This window comes from Schistocerca americana, chromosome 11 (genome assembly GCF_021461395.2).
Source record: "Schistocerca americana isolate TAMUIC-IGC-003095 chromosome 11, iqSchAmer2.1, whole genome shotgun sequence".
Lineage (NCBI taxonomy): Eukaryota > Metazoa > Arthropoda > Insecta > Orthoptera > Acrididae > Schistocerca > Schistocerca americana.
Window position 1 is genome coordinate 37322399 of NC_060129.1, and position 16801 is coordinate 37339199.

General features: G+C 39.6%; 1 protein-coding gene across 1 annotated transcript in view; it reads left to right on the forward strand.

Annotated features, from left to right (window-relative positions):
- LOC124554032 (putative zinc finger protein 66) overlaps nucleotides 1–16801 on the forward strand; it is a 105531-nt gene that overhangs the window by 19363 nt on the left and 69367 nt on the right. Inside the window, exons 4-5 of the mRNA XM_047128066.1 lie at nucleotides 4576–4668; nucleotides 5577–5657. Coding sequence (XP_046984022.1) covers nucleotides 4576–4668; nucleotides 5577–5657 — 174 coding nt within the window. The remainder of the gene's footprint in view (nucleotides 1–4575; nucleotides 4669–5576; nucleotides 5658–16801) is intronic.

The window sequence follows — 16801 nt, forward strand, 5'->3', positions numbered from 1 at the left end:
TGGCACCTTAGGCATCCCATGTGATGAGACAGATTCTCGGCCCCCACTACTACAATAGGCAGCAGCCTCAATACTGCTGAACGTGGCAAAAAGCATCTTCAGCTGTTCGTGAACTGAGGCGAGCTCCTCCATCTGCACACAGTGTGCACACATTATATCCATTCCAGTACTACTATTCAAGAATTAACAGTAAAACACACAGAGAAAGCAATATATTTAGCTTGCTATTGTTCTGATGTTTCACCAGTGGAGGTTACTGCATTATTGCGCTGTGTAGATTTTAATTAAAAGAATTAAGAGCTGTGCAACAGACCACGAATACACTTTAAAGTTACTAAGATATGGGATTGCACCTCTTGACTACAAAAGCATGGAAGGAATGTAATCATAAAACGAGATGGAGAGAGGGAGGGAGGGAGGGGGAGGGAGGGAGAGAGCTACATATGAAGGACTTATTTCAATAGTGGTACAAGTCCATTATCTTCACTTTTCTGCCTATAATGCTTCTGAAATTAATGATCCAAACAAAGATAAAGAAAGATTCATGTCTAGCAAGAAGCCATATGCTTGAATATTTGTGGTACCTCAACTGCAGAGTTTTCAGCACTCATTTAACTTTAGGACTCTGTATCTCAAGATGAACAAAAATGGACTTGTACCACAATTGAAATAAACCCTTCATATGTAACTTGATTCTGAAACAACCCTTGATTAAATTACAGTATTGTTAGCAGTCAAATAATGTACGGGCTTCACCTTTGTTTCAAGTAATGGTAACCTAATGCATACACGCTAATTGATTTTGAGTGCTATGGGTGTTATTTCAGGCAGAATTTGGCTGCTCAGTAATGCTGAATTCAAGAAGCAGAGATTGTTGACTAAACAATATCATGAAAGTTAGCCCGAGGTAAAGTTACATATTTTTGGTTAAACATAAATGGATGGAGTCACTATCACTGCAAAATAAATTTTTGTTCATATCTAATCTCAACATGTCAAATATGCATGTGTTGTCTGTTCTTTTGGATATGTCCAAGGGGACAGACAGTATTTTGATCCTGCAGCCACAATGACTCAGGGAAAAAGGAAATAGAGACATTAGTTGTCTGTGAGGATTAATTTACATCAATGGGGAGGGTTGAAAATTTGTGCTGGACCAGGAATTGAACCCAAGTCTCATGCGGACTGGGCATTGGCAGTGACTACTATGCCTTCTGGACACAGTGGTCATCACATCTGCGTGGAATACTCTAGCATGCTTCCTGTCAGACCCAAATTCTGAACTTACACACCACTGATGCAGTGCTCATGCTCATGATCTTCCTTACACATGATGTCTCACTGGTTCCTGTAAGAGCTACTGTGGTGTGCATCTACACTGAAAGGATCATTGGCTGACATCACCTTAATTATATATGTGGTGTCCATTCTTATAATTTAGCCAGCGTTCTGGACATGAATGTGTAATATCGGCATTCCCTATTTGTGATCATTTCTTGGTAAAAACAATTGTAACAATATGGTAGAATTTTGCTTGCTGGGATCAACCCACAACAATGGGGACAAACATTCAGCCAGTGTGATATTCCTCCTCTCACTGTGCCATTATGGTCAACACTCACTCATTGTGTAGCTTCATCACTGCATCTGAAAGGGGCAACAATGCATACTGGGAGCATTAAGTGATTGACTACTGATGCCTTGTATTTTCTACTGGTTTGAATAAAATATGCTTACCTTTCAGTAGGTAATTATGCATCCCCTACTGTGTTCTGCTGGTGTCACATACTGCAGTTTGAGCCCCTGAGACAAGCTGTTGCTGGCCATTCAAAACCAACAAAAGACAACTCTGTAATAGACGGCACAAATCTCTGCATTACAGTTTAGTAAATGTGAGATTACATCTCTGAAACTTACTCATTGCTGCTACATAGGGACCCTACCATTTTCCAGAGATCAAAAACTAATAAAAGGTCTGATCTGAGTCTTAAACTCTGCTCAAACTTAGGTGATAGTAGTTCATCCACAGTTTGACTCTACAAATTAAAAGATGTTCTCTTGCCTCACTAAGAAATGTTCATTCCCTCTTCAACCAACAGCCAAAAAGTGAGCCTAGGATGTCCTCTGAGCCCAACCAACGGATTTTGTTGTTGCACATGAACCACAGTCCACAGCTGGCAAATAGAACTTTACACCATATCTCATATGAAACAGTGGCAGATACAGAAAAACCTCAAGGAGGGCTCACTAAAGATACCTTGAGCTACCTTTACTTCTACCGTAATAAAAGCTAATCAAGTCATATGGAAAGTGTAAGAAAGTTTTATTTAAACTGATTATACACATATACAAGACAATGCCATCTTTTGATATAAAAAAGTTAGAATTGTGGTTCTGTACATTAAATGAAGAATTCTATGCACCTATTCTTCCTGACAAATTGGTTAATTACATTGTCAGCAGGACAAGCAATGTCAGGATGAGTGTCCAACAGAGCTAACCCATTAAGTCGATCCTCCTTCGTTGTTGACCTCAGCCATGTCTTTGTACACCGCAGTGTTGAAAAACTTCTTTCTACTGTAGCAATAGACAAATATTTGGTACAGCGTGTGCAAAGTAGGATAGTCAGATCTAGGACAGAGAGACAAATCTTGCATAACAAAATCACAATCATTAAGGGCATTTATGCTCGTTGTTTGTATTGAAGAGTCTATCTCATTAGTCTCTTTTTAATCACAAAGTGTGAGTCGTCTTCAAAATACAGTAGTTAAGCACTGGTTTAGTTTATGCACCAGATCATTACCATCATGTTGCAGTAGTTGTGGTGAAAAATGGATGTTGAATTTAAAATCATAAATATATTTTTCAGCAAATTGGTCTCTCATGCCAGTTGTAACATGGTCCAGTGTTGGAATAAAAAGTTACTTTCCAGTATGTCATAGCATCATTATTATGATCGCATTATACTGAACGTCGAATATAATTTTGCTTTAGCCATTGCCCAATGTCCAAGATATGGTCTTGTAAGATTCTGCTGACTGGATATGTTATGCGCATGTCACTTAGTGAAAATAGATTGATAAGAAACTTCCCCCCCTCTAACCTTCTCTCCCCCCACCTTCTCTCCCCCCACCTTCTCTCCCCCCACCTTCTCTCCCCCCACCTTCTCTCCCCCCACCTTCTCTCCCCCCACCTTCTCTCCCCCCACCTTCTCTCCCCCCACCTTCTCTCCCCCCCACCTTCTCTCCCCCCCACCTTCTCTCCCCCCCACCTTCTCTCCCCCCCACCTTCTCTCCGCCCCACCTTCTCTCCCCCCCACCTTCTCTCCCCCCCACCTTCTCTCCCCCCCACCTTCTCTCCCCCCCACCTTCTCTCCCCCCCACCTTCTCTCCCCCCCACCTTCTCTCCCCCCCACCTTCTCTCCCCCCCACCTTCTCTCCCCCCCACCTTCTCTCCCCCCCCCACCTTCTCTCCCCCCCCCCACCTTCTCTCCCCCCCCCCACCTTCTCTCCCCCCCCCCACCTTCTCTCCCCCCCCCACCTTCTCCCCCCCCACCTTCTCTCCCCCCCACCTTCTCTCCCCCCACCTTCTCTCCCCCCCCACCTTCTCCCCCCCACCTTCTCCCCCCCCACCTTCTCTCCCCCCCACCTTCTCTCCCCCCCACCTTCTCTCCCCCCCCACCTTCTCCCCCCTCCACCTTCTCTCGCCCCCACCTTCTCTCCCCCCCCACCTTCTCTCCCCCCCACCTTCTCTCCCCCCCACCTTCTCTCCCCCCACCATCTCTCCCCCCACCTTCTCTCCCCCCCCCACCTTCTCTCCCCCCCCACCTTCTCTCCCCCCCACCTTCTCTCCCCCCACCTTCTCCTCCCCCCACCTTCTCCTCCCCCCACCTTCTCTCCCCACCGAGCGGGGTGGCGCAGTGGTTAGACACTGGACTCGCATTCGGGAGGACGACGGTTCAATCCCGCGTCCGGCCATCCTGATTTAGGTTTTCCGTGATTTCCCTAAATCACTCCAGGCCAATGCCGGGATGGTTCCTCTGAAAGGGCACGGCCGACTTCCTTCCCAATCCTTCCCTAATCCGATGAGACCGATGACCACGCTGTCTGGTCTCCTTCCCCAAACCAACCAACCAACCTTCTCTCCCCCCCACCTTCTCTCCCCACCCACCTTCTCTCCCCCCATTGTCTCTCCCCCCAACCTCTCCCCCCACCCACCCTGTCACACCCAAACCCACAACCCTGTGTCCCCCGCCCCAACTGACCACCCTGTGTCCCCCGCCCCAACTGACCACCCTGTGTCCCCCGCCCCAACCGACCACCCTGTGTCCCCCGCCCCAACCGACCACCCGATCTCCCCCGCCCCAACCTACCACCCCGTCTCCCTCTCACACCCCTCTTCCCACCCCCATCTCTCTACCCTCCCACCCCTCTATTCCCCTGTCTCTCTTCCCTCCCAGCCCCCTTCTCCCCCCTCTTCCCTCCCACCTCTCTTTTCCCCCTCTTCCTCTGTATGACAGTGTCATGTAGGAACAAGACACAGATGCCCTGATACGTCACTCTCTTCGTTTTTCAGTTTCTTGAAGACCCATTAAGGGCTGATGACCCTAGTGTTTGGGTAAAGCAAGATCCCGAACTGAAACACCATGCTGCCGGATCTGAGCATAATGTAAGTTTTCACACAAGTGCTCTATTGTGTGGGAAGTGTAGTAAGAAACTCTAGTTAGATATGTTATTTATAGGGTATTACCAATAGCATTTTAACAGCACTTGTAACAAGCATATCTTTATGAACCATTACGCTTGCATTAATTTTTTATTGTGATTCTATGTAATGAATGCCTTAAGTACATATTTGATGTCAACGGAGCAAGGAAGACTTCCTCTTGGAAGTAATTGTTAATCTTGTTACATGTCTGTGTCACAGTGCTGTAACATGTGAAACTATGAAATGTGATGGGCATATATTCTAGAGTTCCCAGTCACTATTCACTGTAGTATTTACATCATTACTGAAATCCTGCTGTGTAATTCCTTATAATTTTCCCCCAGTACACGACATAAATTTGCATTGTTCCCTAAAGAGCAGGCACTGAAAATACATTATGATATGGCAAGAAGCTGTGTAAATAACATTAAATTTGGTTAATTTTGATGATAATGTGTGGAATGCCACATTCATTTGATTAATGACCAAAAATTCCTCTTGTTTATGGGTTTACTGTTGGAAGATTACTTGCATCTCTATATTATCTGAGTTTAATTTTGAAATGTTGGCACACACGTATATCAAATTTGTATATGGGACTACGACCATCCGATAGAGTAGGCCATAGTGCCTCTGAAACCAGAGTCGATTATGTAACAGGTTAAGAAAGGGAAAGTATGCCAAATAAATACTGCACAATGGCTGATAGCAAAATCAGGGGCAATAGAACTGATTTGGATGCATTCCGACACACTCTCATCCCAATTGATAAGTTGGATGATACTAATGAGAAAGGAATATTGAGAGCTGTCATATACACACAGAAGATAGCAAGCAGTTATAATTCACAGATTGTTTTCTTCTTTCAGTCTGTTGAAGATCCATTGGGAATATATTGGCCCAATAATTTTATCAAGGAGGATCCTGAATTAAATATAACTGAGAATACTGTAAGTATTTACATCTATGATGTATTGCATGTATTCAAGTAGTAAGTCTTTTGTTAAGTGTGTAGAGTAAAAGATGCATTGCAGTGGAATTGTCACATATTGTCAGTTTTCTGGAATTTGTTGCTGTTCGTAATTGTTGAGTACTCTTGTACTCCTGCGCTTGACTTTCATATCACCTCTCACGTTCTGACTGTTTTAAATAGAAGTGGTTGGGGACTAGTAACTGGTATAATCCTGTTCTCTGTAGCCCTTGTTGATATCAACTACATTGTATAATGGTTGTTTGTGATGGTCACGAAATTCACATTTAGATGAAGTGTAAGTTCTAATAGTGTAGGTGATTTGAGAAATATTCCTACTTTCAACAACTTCTGATAAATAGAATTCAAAAGAACACTGGCTGTTCTTATATTTTGTGTGAATCATAGTTATTCTTGAGTTTGTCCTAAAAATTTTTTGGGATTTGAAAAACAGAGATGAAATTTGTGGGTTCTAGATCAGCCCCGATATGTTGACCACAACCTGTACATATTGTGGCAGCTTCTGTGGTACCTGTTGTATTACTTATAAAATTTTCATTCATGGAAAAACTCTGTGTATGTCTTATGTCTTTTGGTGAATGATTGTACATAGCTGAAGCCATCTATGACCTCACCATTTGAGTCCTGGCAGATCTAAAGAAGAAAGATTATTTTTTAAATATGCTTTATGACCTTGCTAAGGGAAGGAGAAGCTCACATTGATAAACGTGTCACAGGAATGAAATTAGACAAGTATTGGGGAGCTTTCAACACACATTTGCGAAGGTTGGGTACTGGCTCACTCTTGATCTCATTGTTCATAAACAAACTTGTTGCAGTTACAAAGCATTCTTCAGGCACGAAATGTTGGCTTCTTCAACACAGAAATGTGTGGTGGTTATACGAGCATACAGGTCAAGGAACCAAATGATCATGTTAGGGACAGCTCAGAGAGTGTGTAAAGGAGAGTAGCTGATTCACGGCTAACAGGCCAAGACTTTGTCACAGAGACTCATGTTGTGCCATTTTAAACAAATGAAAGGGATGCATTGGCATCGCAAGTAGACAGGACAGTAAGTGAAACAGTAGTAGTGTTGTTCCACAAGAAGGGTTTTACAGAAATGAGAATGCCATGCATAGTAGTCAGGGATGTGCATATGAGGAGTTTGGCTAAAACAGTGATCTGTAGTGTGTCCTAGGGCATAGCTGTAGTTATCAAAGTGGCTGGATTGCCATGAAAATACAAAAGGCCGTACTGGCCTCTGTATGCAGCCCAAGAGATCACAAGCCGAGCAATATGTCTCCATGGCACCAGGGCCAGAGGTTCAGGGATAGTGTCCACTGCATGGAGTGCTGCTCCCATAGCAAGCGTTCAGAACAGTGTGTTGCTGATTGTGTGGTCTGGAATACCATGTCATGTGGTTGGCACTGAAATCACTGACGTGTACCCCACTTGTTACTTTGAAAATATGTAACTTAGATTAACCCTTTCCACTCCAATGTTGAGTGCCACTCGACATCGCGAAATTTGTTTTCCGCTCGGATGTCGAGCCTCATTCCACATGACTTTTCTAAGCTCTCAGACGTATTTTGAGTCTACTAGGCATTATTGCTGCAGTGTGCTACCATCTAGGAGAACTAGTGTTAACTCTGTCTCGAACAGTAGCAGCTGTGTTAAGTCAAAGATTGTAATTATTACGTTCAAGTCCACACGCTCAAAATGGCTAGTTCTTCACGTAGTCCTTTCTGAGGAAGAGATTTTTAGATCTTTTGGAGCACTTGTAAGTGAAAACGAGAGTGAAAATGATTTTGATTATGATAGTGATTCTTTTCAAAACAATTAGAGTGACAATGACAAAGAAAACAGTGACAATGTGCATGTTTCTAGTGATTCAGCAGAGGATTTGTGGCGAATGTGGAGCGACACTGACATTGACTTCGCAGATTTTCCTTTTGACGAATCAAAGTGGGGTTTTATAACAGAAAGTAGTTCTGTTCCATCATCGCCCATCGGATTCTTTCAATTAATTTTTACAGATAACATATTTCAACAAATAGCAGATGAAACGAATAGTTATCCTACATCAAAAATACGTAAGGTGACACCACTTCCACAACATTCTGCATGATGGGACTGTTACTATGGAAGAAATGAAACCCTTCCATGGTGTCCTGTTGAATATGGCATTGCAAAAGTGTAAGAACTTGCAGGACTTTTTTTCAAGAGAATGGTTACAATCATCCAACTTCTTTCCAGACTGTTTCAGTCGCCAACGATTTATGCAAATTTTCTGGGCACTTCATGTCTTTAATCCGACGAGTGCTACACATGTCAACAGTCAGGTTCAGTCACGTCTGAGTAAAGTGACAAATGTACTGAATTACTTGTCTGGCACGTTTCTCGAAATTTATCGACCATATCAGTATTTAGCTGCTGATGAATCTACAGTATCGTTCAAGGGTTGTGTATTATTCAAAATGTACAATCCTCAAAAACCAACAAAATGGGGACTCAGAGTTTATGTAATTTCGGATTCATCAAATGGTTATATCTGCAGTTTGATACCCTATTTTGGCGCTGTAACAACTGAGGCATTGATTTGTCCAAACTTGAATTTTTCTGAGAGAATAGTTCTTCAGCTGCTAGCTAATATCAGAAATGCTACAGGGCAATCAGGGTATCATTTGTACACTGACCATTTTTATACAAGTGTTGTATTAGCTTATGAGCTGTTGAAACAGAACATTCATCTCAGGAACGATTCAGGCCAATCGCAAAAACCTTCCAGCTGCAATCAAGAAAGGAGCTCTGTGTCTAAGGAAGCACGAAATAAAATGCCTCTGCAACAACAAAATGATGGTTCTGGCATGGCAAGATAAACGAACAGTTCTCATGCTTTCTACAAAAGCCAATAACTCAATGTCAGTTATAGAAAGGAGAAACAGAAAGGAAAGGGAAGAAATAAAGAAACCAAATGTGATTATTGATTATATTTGAAAGATGGGTGGAGTTGATCGATCTGACCATTTTACTTCCAGTTACGGTTTTCTAATGAAAAGTCTCAAGTGGTGGCGAAAACTATACTTCTGGCGGTTGGAGGTAGAACTTGTAAACAGCTATTTACTATACAAGAACCATTGTAAGAAAAATAACTTGACAATACCGTCTCACAAAGCATTCTGTAAAAGTGTTATAAGACGATTAGTTGCCGAAGGAAGAACTCAAGGAGAGAAACGATGATGATGAGGAACACTTGAATGGAAAGTTGCACATTATCAACAAGCTTCCTGGGAACAAGCATAAGGACTGTGCAGTGCGCTCAGACAGAAAAAAGAAAGGTGGCAGGTGCGAAACTGTGTATTACTGCGAAACATGCTCAGGAAACCCAGCTCTCCACCCTGAAGAGTGTTTCAAAAAATGCCACACAATGGAAAGTTTTGTACTGTAAAAGCTTGCGTAAATATATGAATGAAAGCACACATTTTGTTTTAATGTATACCCCAATTGTTTACCAGGGCCACATTGTTTCCACAAAGAAATCCGCGTAAATCTCTGCGGTGCACTGCCGCCCAGGCGGCAGCGATTTAAATAAGAGCACGCGGAGCCACCATGTGTCTGCCTTATGGAGTGCAAAGGGTTAAGCACTGGTAGACATCTGAGAAATCTATGAACAGGCTGTGTGACCATAACAGTGATCCTGAGTAGTACATGCAGTTGTGCAGTGAATATCTTAGCTCTGTCAGCTAGAGGGACATACAAACTTTGTGGTCTTGGGAGCATAAAATGCAAGAGCTTAATAATGATGCAGAAAAATAGGGCTGACCATTTTGATAGTGACACATGGCCAGCAAGATTCTGTATTAATTGTGGAATTGGGAATTTTATTAGGTAATTGCATGAGAAGCTAGAGCAAGCTATCAAGATAACAAAGTAATACTTTGTTGGAGAAGAAATTCAGTGCCAGGCTGCTACATCTGTTACTGGTAGGTTCAAACAACACACAAGTATAATGGACATCCTTCAGGAACTCAAATGAGAATTCCCAGAGGGAAGGTGATGTTCCTTCTAGAAACACTATTGAGAAAATTTAGAGAACTGCCATTTGAAGCTGACTGGTGAACGATTTTGTTGTTTCCAACATACACAGCACATAAGGACTATGAAGGTGAAATTTGAGAAGTCAGGGCTGATTGAGAGGCACATTTACAGTCTTTTTCACTCATATTTGTGAGTGGAATGGGAATGGAAATGACCAGCAGGGTTATGGGGTACCTTTCGCGATGTGCCATTAAGTGGATAGCGGAGTATAGATGTATGTGGAAATACTTGATAAAATAAGTAGCTGACCAATGTAGTAGGAGCAGCAATGATATTTTTCATAGCAGTAAATGTACATATACATACATACAAAATAATCTATTACTAGTTCCCTTAATTAGCCATGTGAGTAGATTAGCACTAGTCACAAACAGCTCGTTGTCACTACACTTCACAGAGATAAATCCCTGTGGGAGCTTCTGCCTTAAGATTTGCAGTGTGGCTCATCCCACATCCATCCACATCTTCATTTATGGAATGCAATGTGTAAATTAAAGAATGAACAAATGAATAACGTTCACACCATATCTCTACCCAGAGCAGAGGTTACAGTGTTGAAAGCAAATTTAATTTTCTGAAAAACATTCTGAAACATTCAACAATAGGTGCAACCCATCAAGACAAATTAAGATCATCATATTTCACTGAAAGAAGTTATACCTGTATAAGCAATTCCTCAGGATGTTTAAAATCATCAGATTTCGCTAGGCTATAACTTTATTTATTACAAAGGTACAGAATTGGAGTCAAATATTTACCTCTATACATACCTGCAAAACCTTTATTTACAAAGGAAACATATGATTTTCTCATTGCTCACATTTTGTGTGTGTGCACATACAACATTAAGGTACTTTTCACAGCTGTGTTTAGGACCAGATTCGTTATTTACTGATCACAAATATCAAAATCCTTTTCTACACATTTAAGCATCCAGACAATAGACCTGATCCATGCATTTGCAAGCATGTCAGTTTAGGAAACTCAATGCTGTTCCCATGTAGCATCACAGTTCATCCAGTGTTATTGGTACACATAGGTGGAGCCTGCCACAAACACCCACCAATAAAAAAGATACCATACTGTGAGATGAAGCAAATTTCATGGTCAGGTCTGCAGCCCCTTTAGCTGATCAATGCAGGTTCCAATGCAGTGGTATACCATCTATATGCAAAATTATATTTCTGATAATTTCCCATCTCTTCTGTTTTTTGGCCATCTATGTTTTTTCTAATATTGTCAACTTTCTTCAGTTTGTTACAGAATTCGCTTCTCTTCAGATTCAGTTCAGTGCTATCTCATCAAACTGTTCATCACATTACTTACGTTTAGTAATAGCTCCTGATCACTACCAATGATCACTACCAACAAACTTCCTGCCCCATATTGCACACCACTTTACCCTTATTAATGTTGCAGCTACCAGTTCAAGTCATCCCTTGAAGACTCATTTTATAAGATGGAAAAGCAATCAGAAATGACCTGCTACTGGAAGAAGTAGATACTACTGGTGACACAGTAAATGAAACATACTGCGTACAATTCCTTGGTGTCTGCTTGGGTTTCAATTGAAATGGGGTCCAAAAATTGGTAAACTTGTCAAGTTGATCCCCTCAGCATTACTCACCTACAGGCAATTACGATGGCATCTTTTGGTGTTTTCACTTGTTTTTGGAATTATCTTCTGGGAAAACCAACCATAAATAAATAAAATATTAATGTTATTAAAAGGCAATAGGGAGTTCTATAGTGACATGTAGATGCAAAGTGTTCACATCACATTCCTACTACAAGCTTGTATAGGATAAATACTGTTCATTGCTGCCATGCACTATTAAATTATCCTATAGGCTAGGACTGAGTGAAAGCGTGCTGGGAAGCATTTCTGCATGTAGACGCTCTGGAGGAACATTCATTAATTGCAGGGCAGAGAGGTATGAGCTTTTTGGTTAACTCGTTCTCATGCTGGTGCCTCCTTAATTTATTATCAATCTGAATGCCTAAGAACTTAACTCTTGGAACCTCATCCAGTGTCTGTCATTGATATCTCCTTGTATCTGTAAGTCATTTGAATTTATTTGGAATTGCATGATGTACGTTTTTGTAAGTATAAAGGTTGAATTTTTGTGCTGTTGCCTGTAAACCAGTTGCAAGCATGTTCCATTATTCTCCTGGCTGTTTCTAGTATGAATGTGTTTCGCGATTATCGGCGTACTTCTTATCGGCAAGCATTGCAGATTTTGAAGGCATCTCCAATGGTTTTAGCACAACATTTATGTAGGTCTGGATAAATCAAGTGCTGAACCCTGTGGGACATCATATGTATTGTTTCCCCATTCTGTATTCAGGTTTCCTCCCAAGGTATCATTTATTACTATGAACCAGTTTATTGTTGCTAAGCTGAGATTCTGTTCTTGTAAGTGTTATTCATTTAACACCACAACACTTGTAGTTTCCCCGAGTAAAGGGAGATTAAGGCTTTAATGTGATGCCAATAGGTTTCCTCCACTTCTACGTGACTTGTACAGTTACAGTATGAAAAAGTCATCCCAGCATTTGGAGACTGCTGTAAATAGTGAAGGGGAACATTTCGTTGATTATTTAAGTCTCTCTTATTTGTATCTGTTATATATTAAAATTTGGGAAATATGCCATGAAATACCAACCAAATAATTACTGGAAATGGGTACATATGCCTTACCTTTTTTCATTTTATTGGTAAACTGTGTTTCCTTTCATCTCTGTCTAACCAGTATGTGTGAAAAATTATATATAAAAACAAAGATGAGGTGACTTACCGAACAAAAGCGCTGGCAGGTCGATAGACACACAAACAAACACAAACATACACACAAAATTCAAGCTTTCGCAACAAACTGTTGCCTCATCAGGAAAGAGGGAAGGAGAGGGAAGACGAAAGGAAGTGGGTTTTAAAGGAGAGGGTAAGGAGTCATTCCAATCCCGGGAGCGGAAAGACTTACCTTAGGGGGAAAAAAGGACAGGTATACACTCGCACACACGCACATATCCATCCACACATACAGACACAAGCAGACATATTTAAAGACAAAGACATATATTAACCAGTATGTGTAATGTTCAAAACAACACTTGGTCTGTTAAGCCCAGTGTCTGAGTACAGATGTTGCAAACACGGATTGGTATTGTACATATCTTTTGCAACACAGTTAACTCAATGGATGTGTGCTAAGTCTTCAATGATGAATCATATTGTCTTTAGTTGTCGAGTTTATAAAGAATTTAATATTTTCTCATAAAAATTCTGATCTGCAAGTAAGGTTATGGCTGAGTAAATGTCAGAACATTCTTAATTTCTTGTCATAAAATGATGTGGCTCTGTTGAGAGGTTAACATAATCTGTCCACTATTGATTCTCATAATATTTGAGGAGTAGTGTTTGGGTCAGCTGTGTTGTGGCACTTAACCAACATAAAATCTAATTACTCTTGTTCTGAGGTATCGGTTTAAATGATTTTAATGAACAACCCAAAGGGTGCATTGAAATATTTTGTAGGTTATCAACGAAATTTGTTTACTTCATTGTAGAAATGACTGAACTACTAAATATCCACCAATTGATGTTGGAAATAATTTGATTTTGTTGTATGATCAGTAGGCCTGGTAGTTGCAGTGGATAGAGATACAATTATTTCTTAATGGAATACAACAGTATACTTACACATTAAAGGTCAGTGGAATAAAAAGACAATTCAGCTGAGGAAAGAGTGATTCCAAGTTTCCTCTTGGGCAATAACATGTATGAAAAGAGAGTTTCATTCATTGTTATAGTAACAGTTCCTTTTCTAAATGATTGATAATGGGCTCACACAATTTGCTGTGTGGAATTAAAGGTAGCTTCTGAATGAATTTTTTAAAGTTATGTATAAATCATAAATTATTTGAAGTGCACCCTTCCTTTAAAATCCAAATACATAAGGAATATGTTAAATTAGGCATGCAATAACTGTATCTAAAACTTGAAATCGTGAAGATAAAAGTCAAAAACTAATTGCATTTGGGGCACCATAGATTCTATTCACAGCTCACACAAATAGCATTATTCATAATGCAATTTTTGATACTCAAAAAAACTAAAACTATACATAGATCATACGATTTAAATACATAAATCTTTCAGTTTTTCATTATATTACATTTTCTTCTTAAAAGATTCATCTTGCAACACAGTCATAGGTCCCAATTCTAAAGACATAAGTAATATCTGTTGCTTTTTAAATGATCATTGGTTAATTTATTAATGTTCAAATTTGTTCTTTTCTAATAAAAAGTGCTGTCACTTTTGTATTTTGTGAAAAAATTGTTGCCTTTGGAATGGGTTTCAAAAACATTGTCATAGGTTCTGCATTTTCGGAGATGCCACAGAAATTGTTTTATACCTCTATCATTTAAAGTTTCTACAGTGACAAACAATCCAGGATTTATCAGATCAACATGCACATCCTTGACAACATCTGTTGCTATTGTGTCTTCGTCTGCAGCATTTGATCCCTGCAAGAATCATTTTCCACCTCTGAATACCAAGCACATCTTCGATGGGTTGCATCCTTAGTTAAGAGAAGATGTTTGGTTTTTTCAAGCTTCAGGGTTTTTGTGACAATAATATTATTGTAGCTTAAGGTAAAAAAACAATAATAGTTTTGAATGTGAGCAAAAATGTTTGAGCTGAATGTGAGTTACACTCACTCAGTTGTCCAGAAACGCATCTTCCAGTACCATAAAACATGGTTTTTACTTGAATCTGAGTTTGTGCACATTTATAAAAATCTGTAGCTCAGCCAGCATACCATTTTCTGTGTTTCATCTGGTTCCACACTCCTCTCCTCATTGTACCATCAATAGCATCCATGATGACTTTACCATGTCATGCAGCAAAGAATAACAGTCCATTTCCACTTTTAATACTTTTGAACACAAACTGGATAATGTGTACTTGTTTTCAAATGGAGAAGTATGGCCATCTCAACGAATTGTCAACTTTTTTGAGATGCGAGATCTTCTTATTTACATCAGGTATTATTTATAAGACAACACAGCAACAGAAACTGTTTCATGTGTTAGATCTCATTAGTGATGATGGCATGATAAAATGTTCCTGCAGCATCCAGGTGCAACCTGTGAAGCCTGTACTTATTCATGTTATGAATGAGCACTTAGACTTTTGTCTTCGTTAATCATAGACACACTATCTACAGAGTCAGTCTGTAGATCTCCAGATTTAAGAAATCCATTTTGCTCATATCCTCAATTCAGCAGATTGTGGGTTTTTAATGAAACAGTGAAATATTAAATATAAAATTTCCTTAGCAATTTGTAATACTACATCAGTGATGGTACCATTAACTTCTGCATAATTTTTGTTGCCTGTCAACATCAATCCGTTTTTTCCATTTTACTTATTTGTCAGTCAACTGCATTATTTAGTGTGGAGTGATGTTTAGGAGCTATAGCTTTTACACTTTATACATGAGCTCGTAGTACACATGAATTAACAATAGACTACATGTTCCAGTAACTCCTTACCTCATAAAAAAATGCTCTTTTCAGTGCATTCACCAGATAATAAGAGTTGGCATGATACCTTCATACATACATTGAGGTGTATTCAAAACCAACAAAATGTGTAATGAATGAAAGTATTTTTTACTTGTCCTATTTCTGTCTCTGCCTAAAATTGCTTATACGCTCCCTGAGCTGAAAATACCATGTAGTGTTTTTGCAAAACTCTGTGTATCTTTGTCTTCGGATCTTCAAATATTTATGTCAGATGCTTCACAGATTGTCACCTCTGCAGTAAAAAAAAAGAAATAAAAATAAAAATAAATAAACTGTTTGCTTCTCTTTTTCTGACACCTTGTTATCCAGTTTGTGTTGTTAATGTGTGCTTAAACATTATGGAAGTTGTTCCACTGGAACAATTAATTTGTTTGTTACTACATATTTCCAAGTTGGGCTCTCTGGATGTAGTTATTCCAATCTTTTCCCTGCTTTTCCTAAAACTTATGGGAATTAGTATGAACATAAATAGGAGTCTGATGATTACACTCCAGTGACATGAGTGGTTGTGCATTTACTTCCTTTGTACATATTCTTCACAACTCTTTTTCCTCTTTATTTTAAATCTAGACATTTGCGAAGTTGTTCTCTTCCCTTTCTTCTGGAGTCTTGTGATATTTTCTTGTCTTTTTCTCTACAGTGAACCAATTGTAATTGATTTGCTTATAGTTTTGCAAAATTTCTCTCTCTCTCTCTCTCTCTCTCTCTCTCTCTCTCTCTCTCTCTCTCTCTCTCTCTCTCAAATTTACTATCCGTTATCTTTAACAGAAAGCTAGTAATAATAATGTGTAACAATGCACCAGCCTCCATATACAGATGTATTACTATGTAAATTATTCAGCAAATGAAACTTTTATTGTTTCATCCACAAAATTATTCTGTCATAAATTCTTTGCTTTACAGCATATCTTTTTTAAATTGCTTAGGTTAAAGTTAACTAACAAAAAATTTAAACATTCTTCCTGACCTACCTTCTGTGTAGTAAGAATCCTTGATGTTAGATTCTTCTTTGGATATCACAACTTAATCAGTATTTTTAGTTCCATATCTGGCAGCAAACATGATGAATTTAAACTTAAAATGCCTCTAACACTGTAGCCAAACAAAATGTATTTTGTAACATGGTCTACGCAGTTCAAATCAGCACACAGGAAGTGTCATACTGATCAGTACATCAGGTATGTAATGTGAAGACAAAGATTCTTCATATCATTGTAATTAACTGAGCAACCATCACAGCCTATACCCACACAATTCTCCAGGGACAGAGAAAGGCTTTCCATACTCCTTAGAATCGTAGTACCTAATACTTCACCAGTAACGCTACGCTCTTCATCTTGACACGTCAGGTTCATCGTCAGTGTTTCCACTACAATCCTTGTCTACATCTACATCTACATGACTACTCTGCAATTCACATTTAAGTGCTT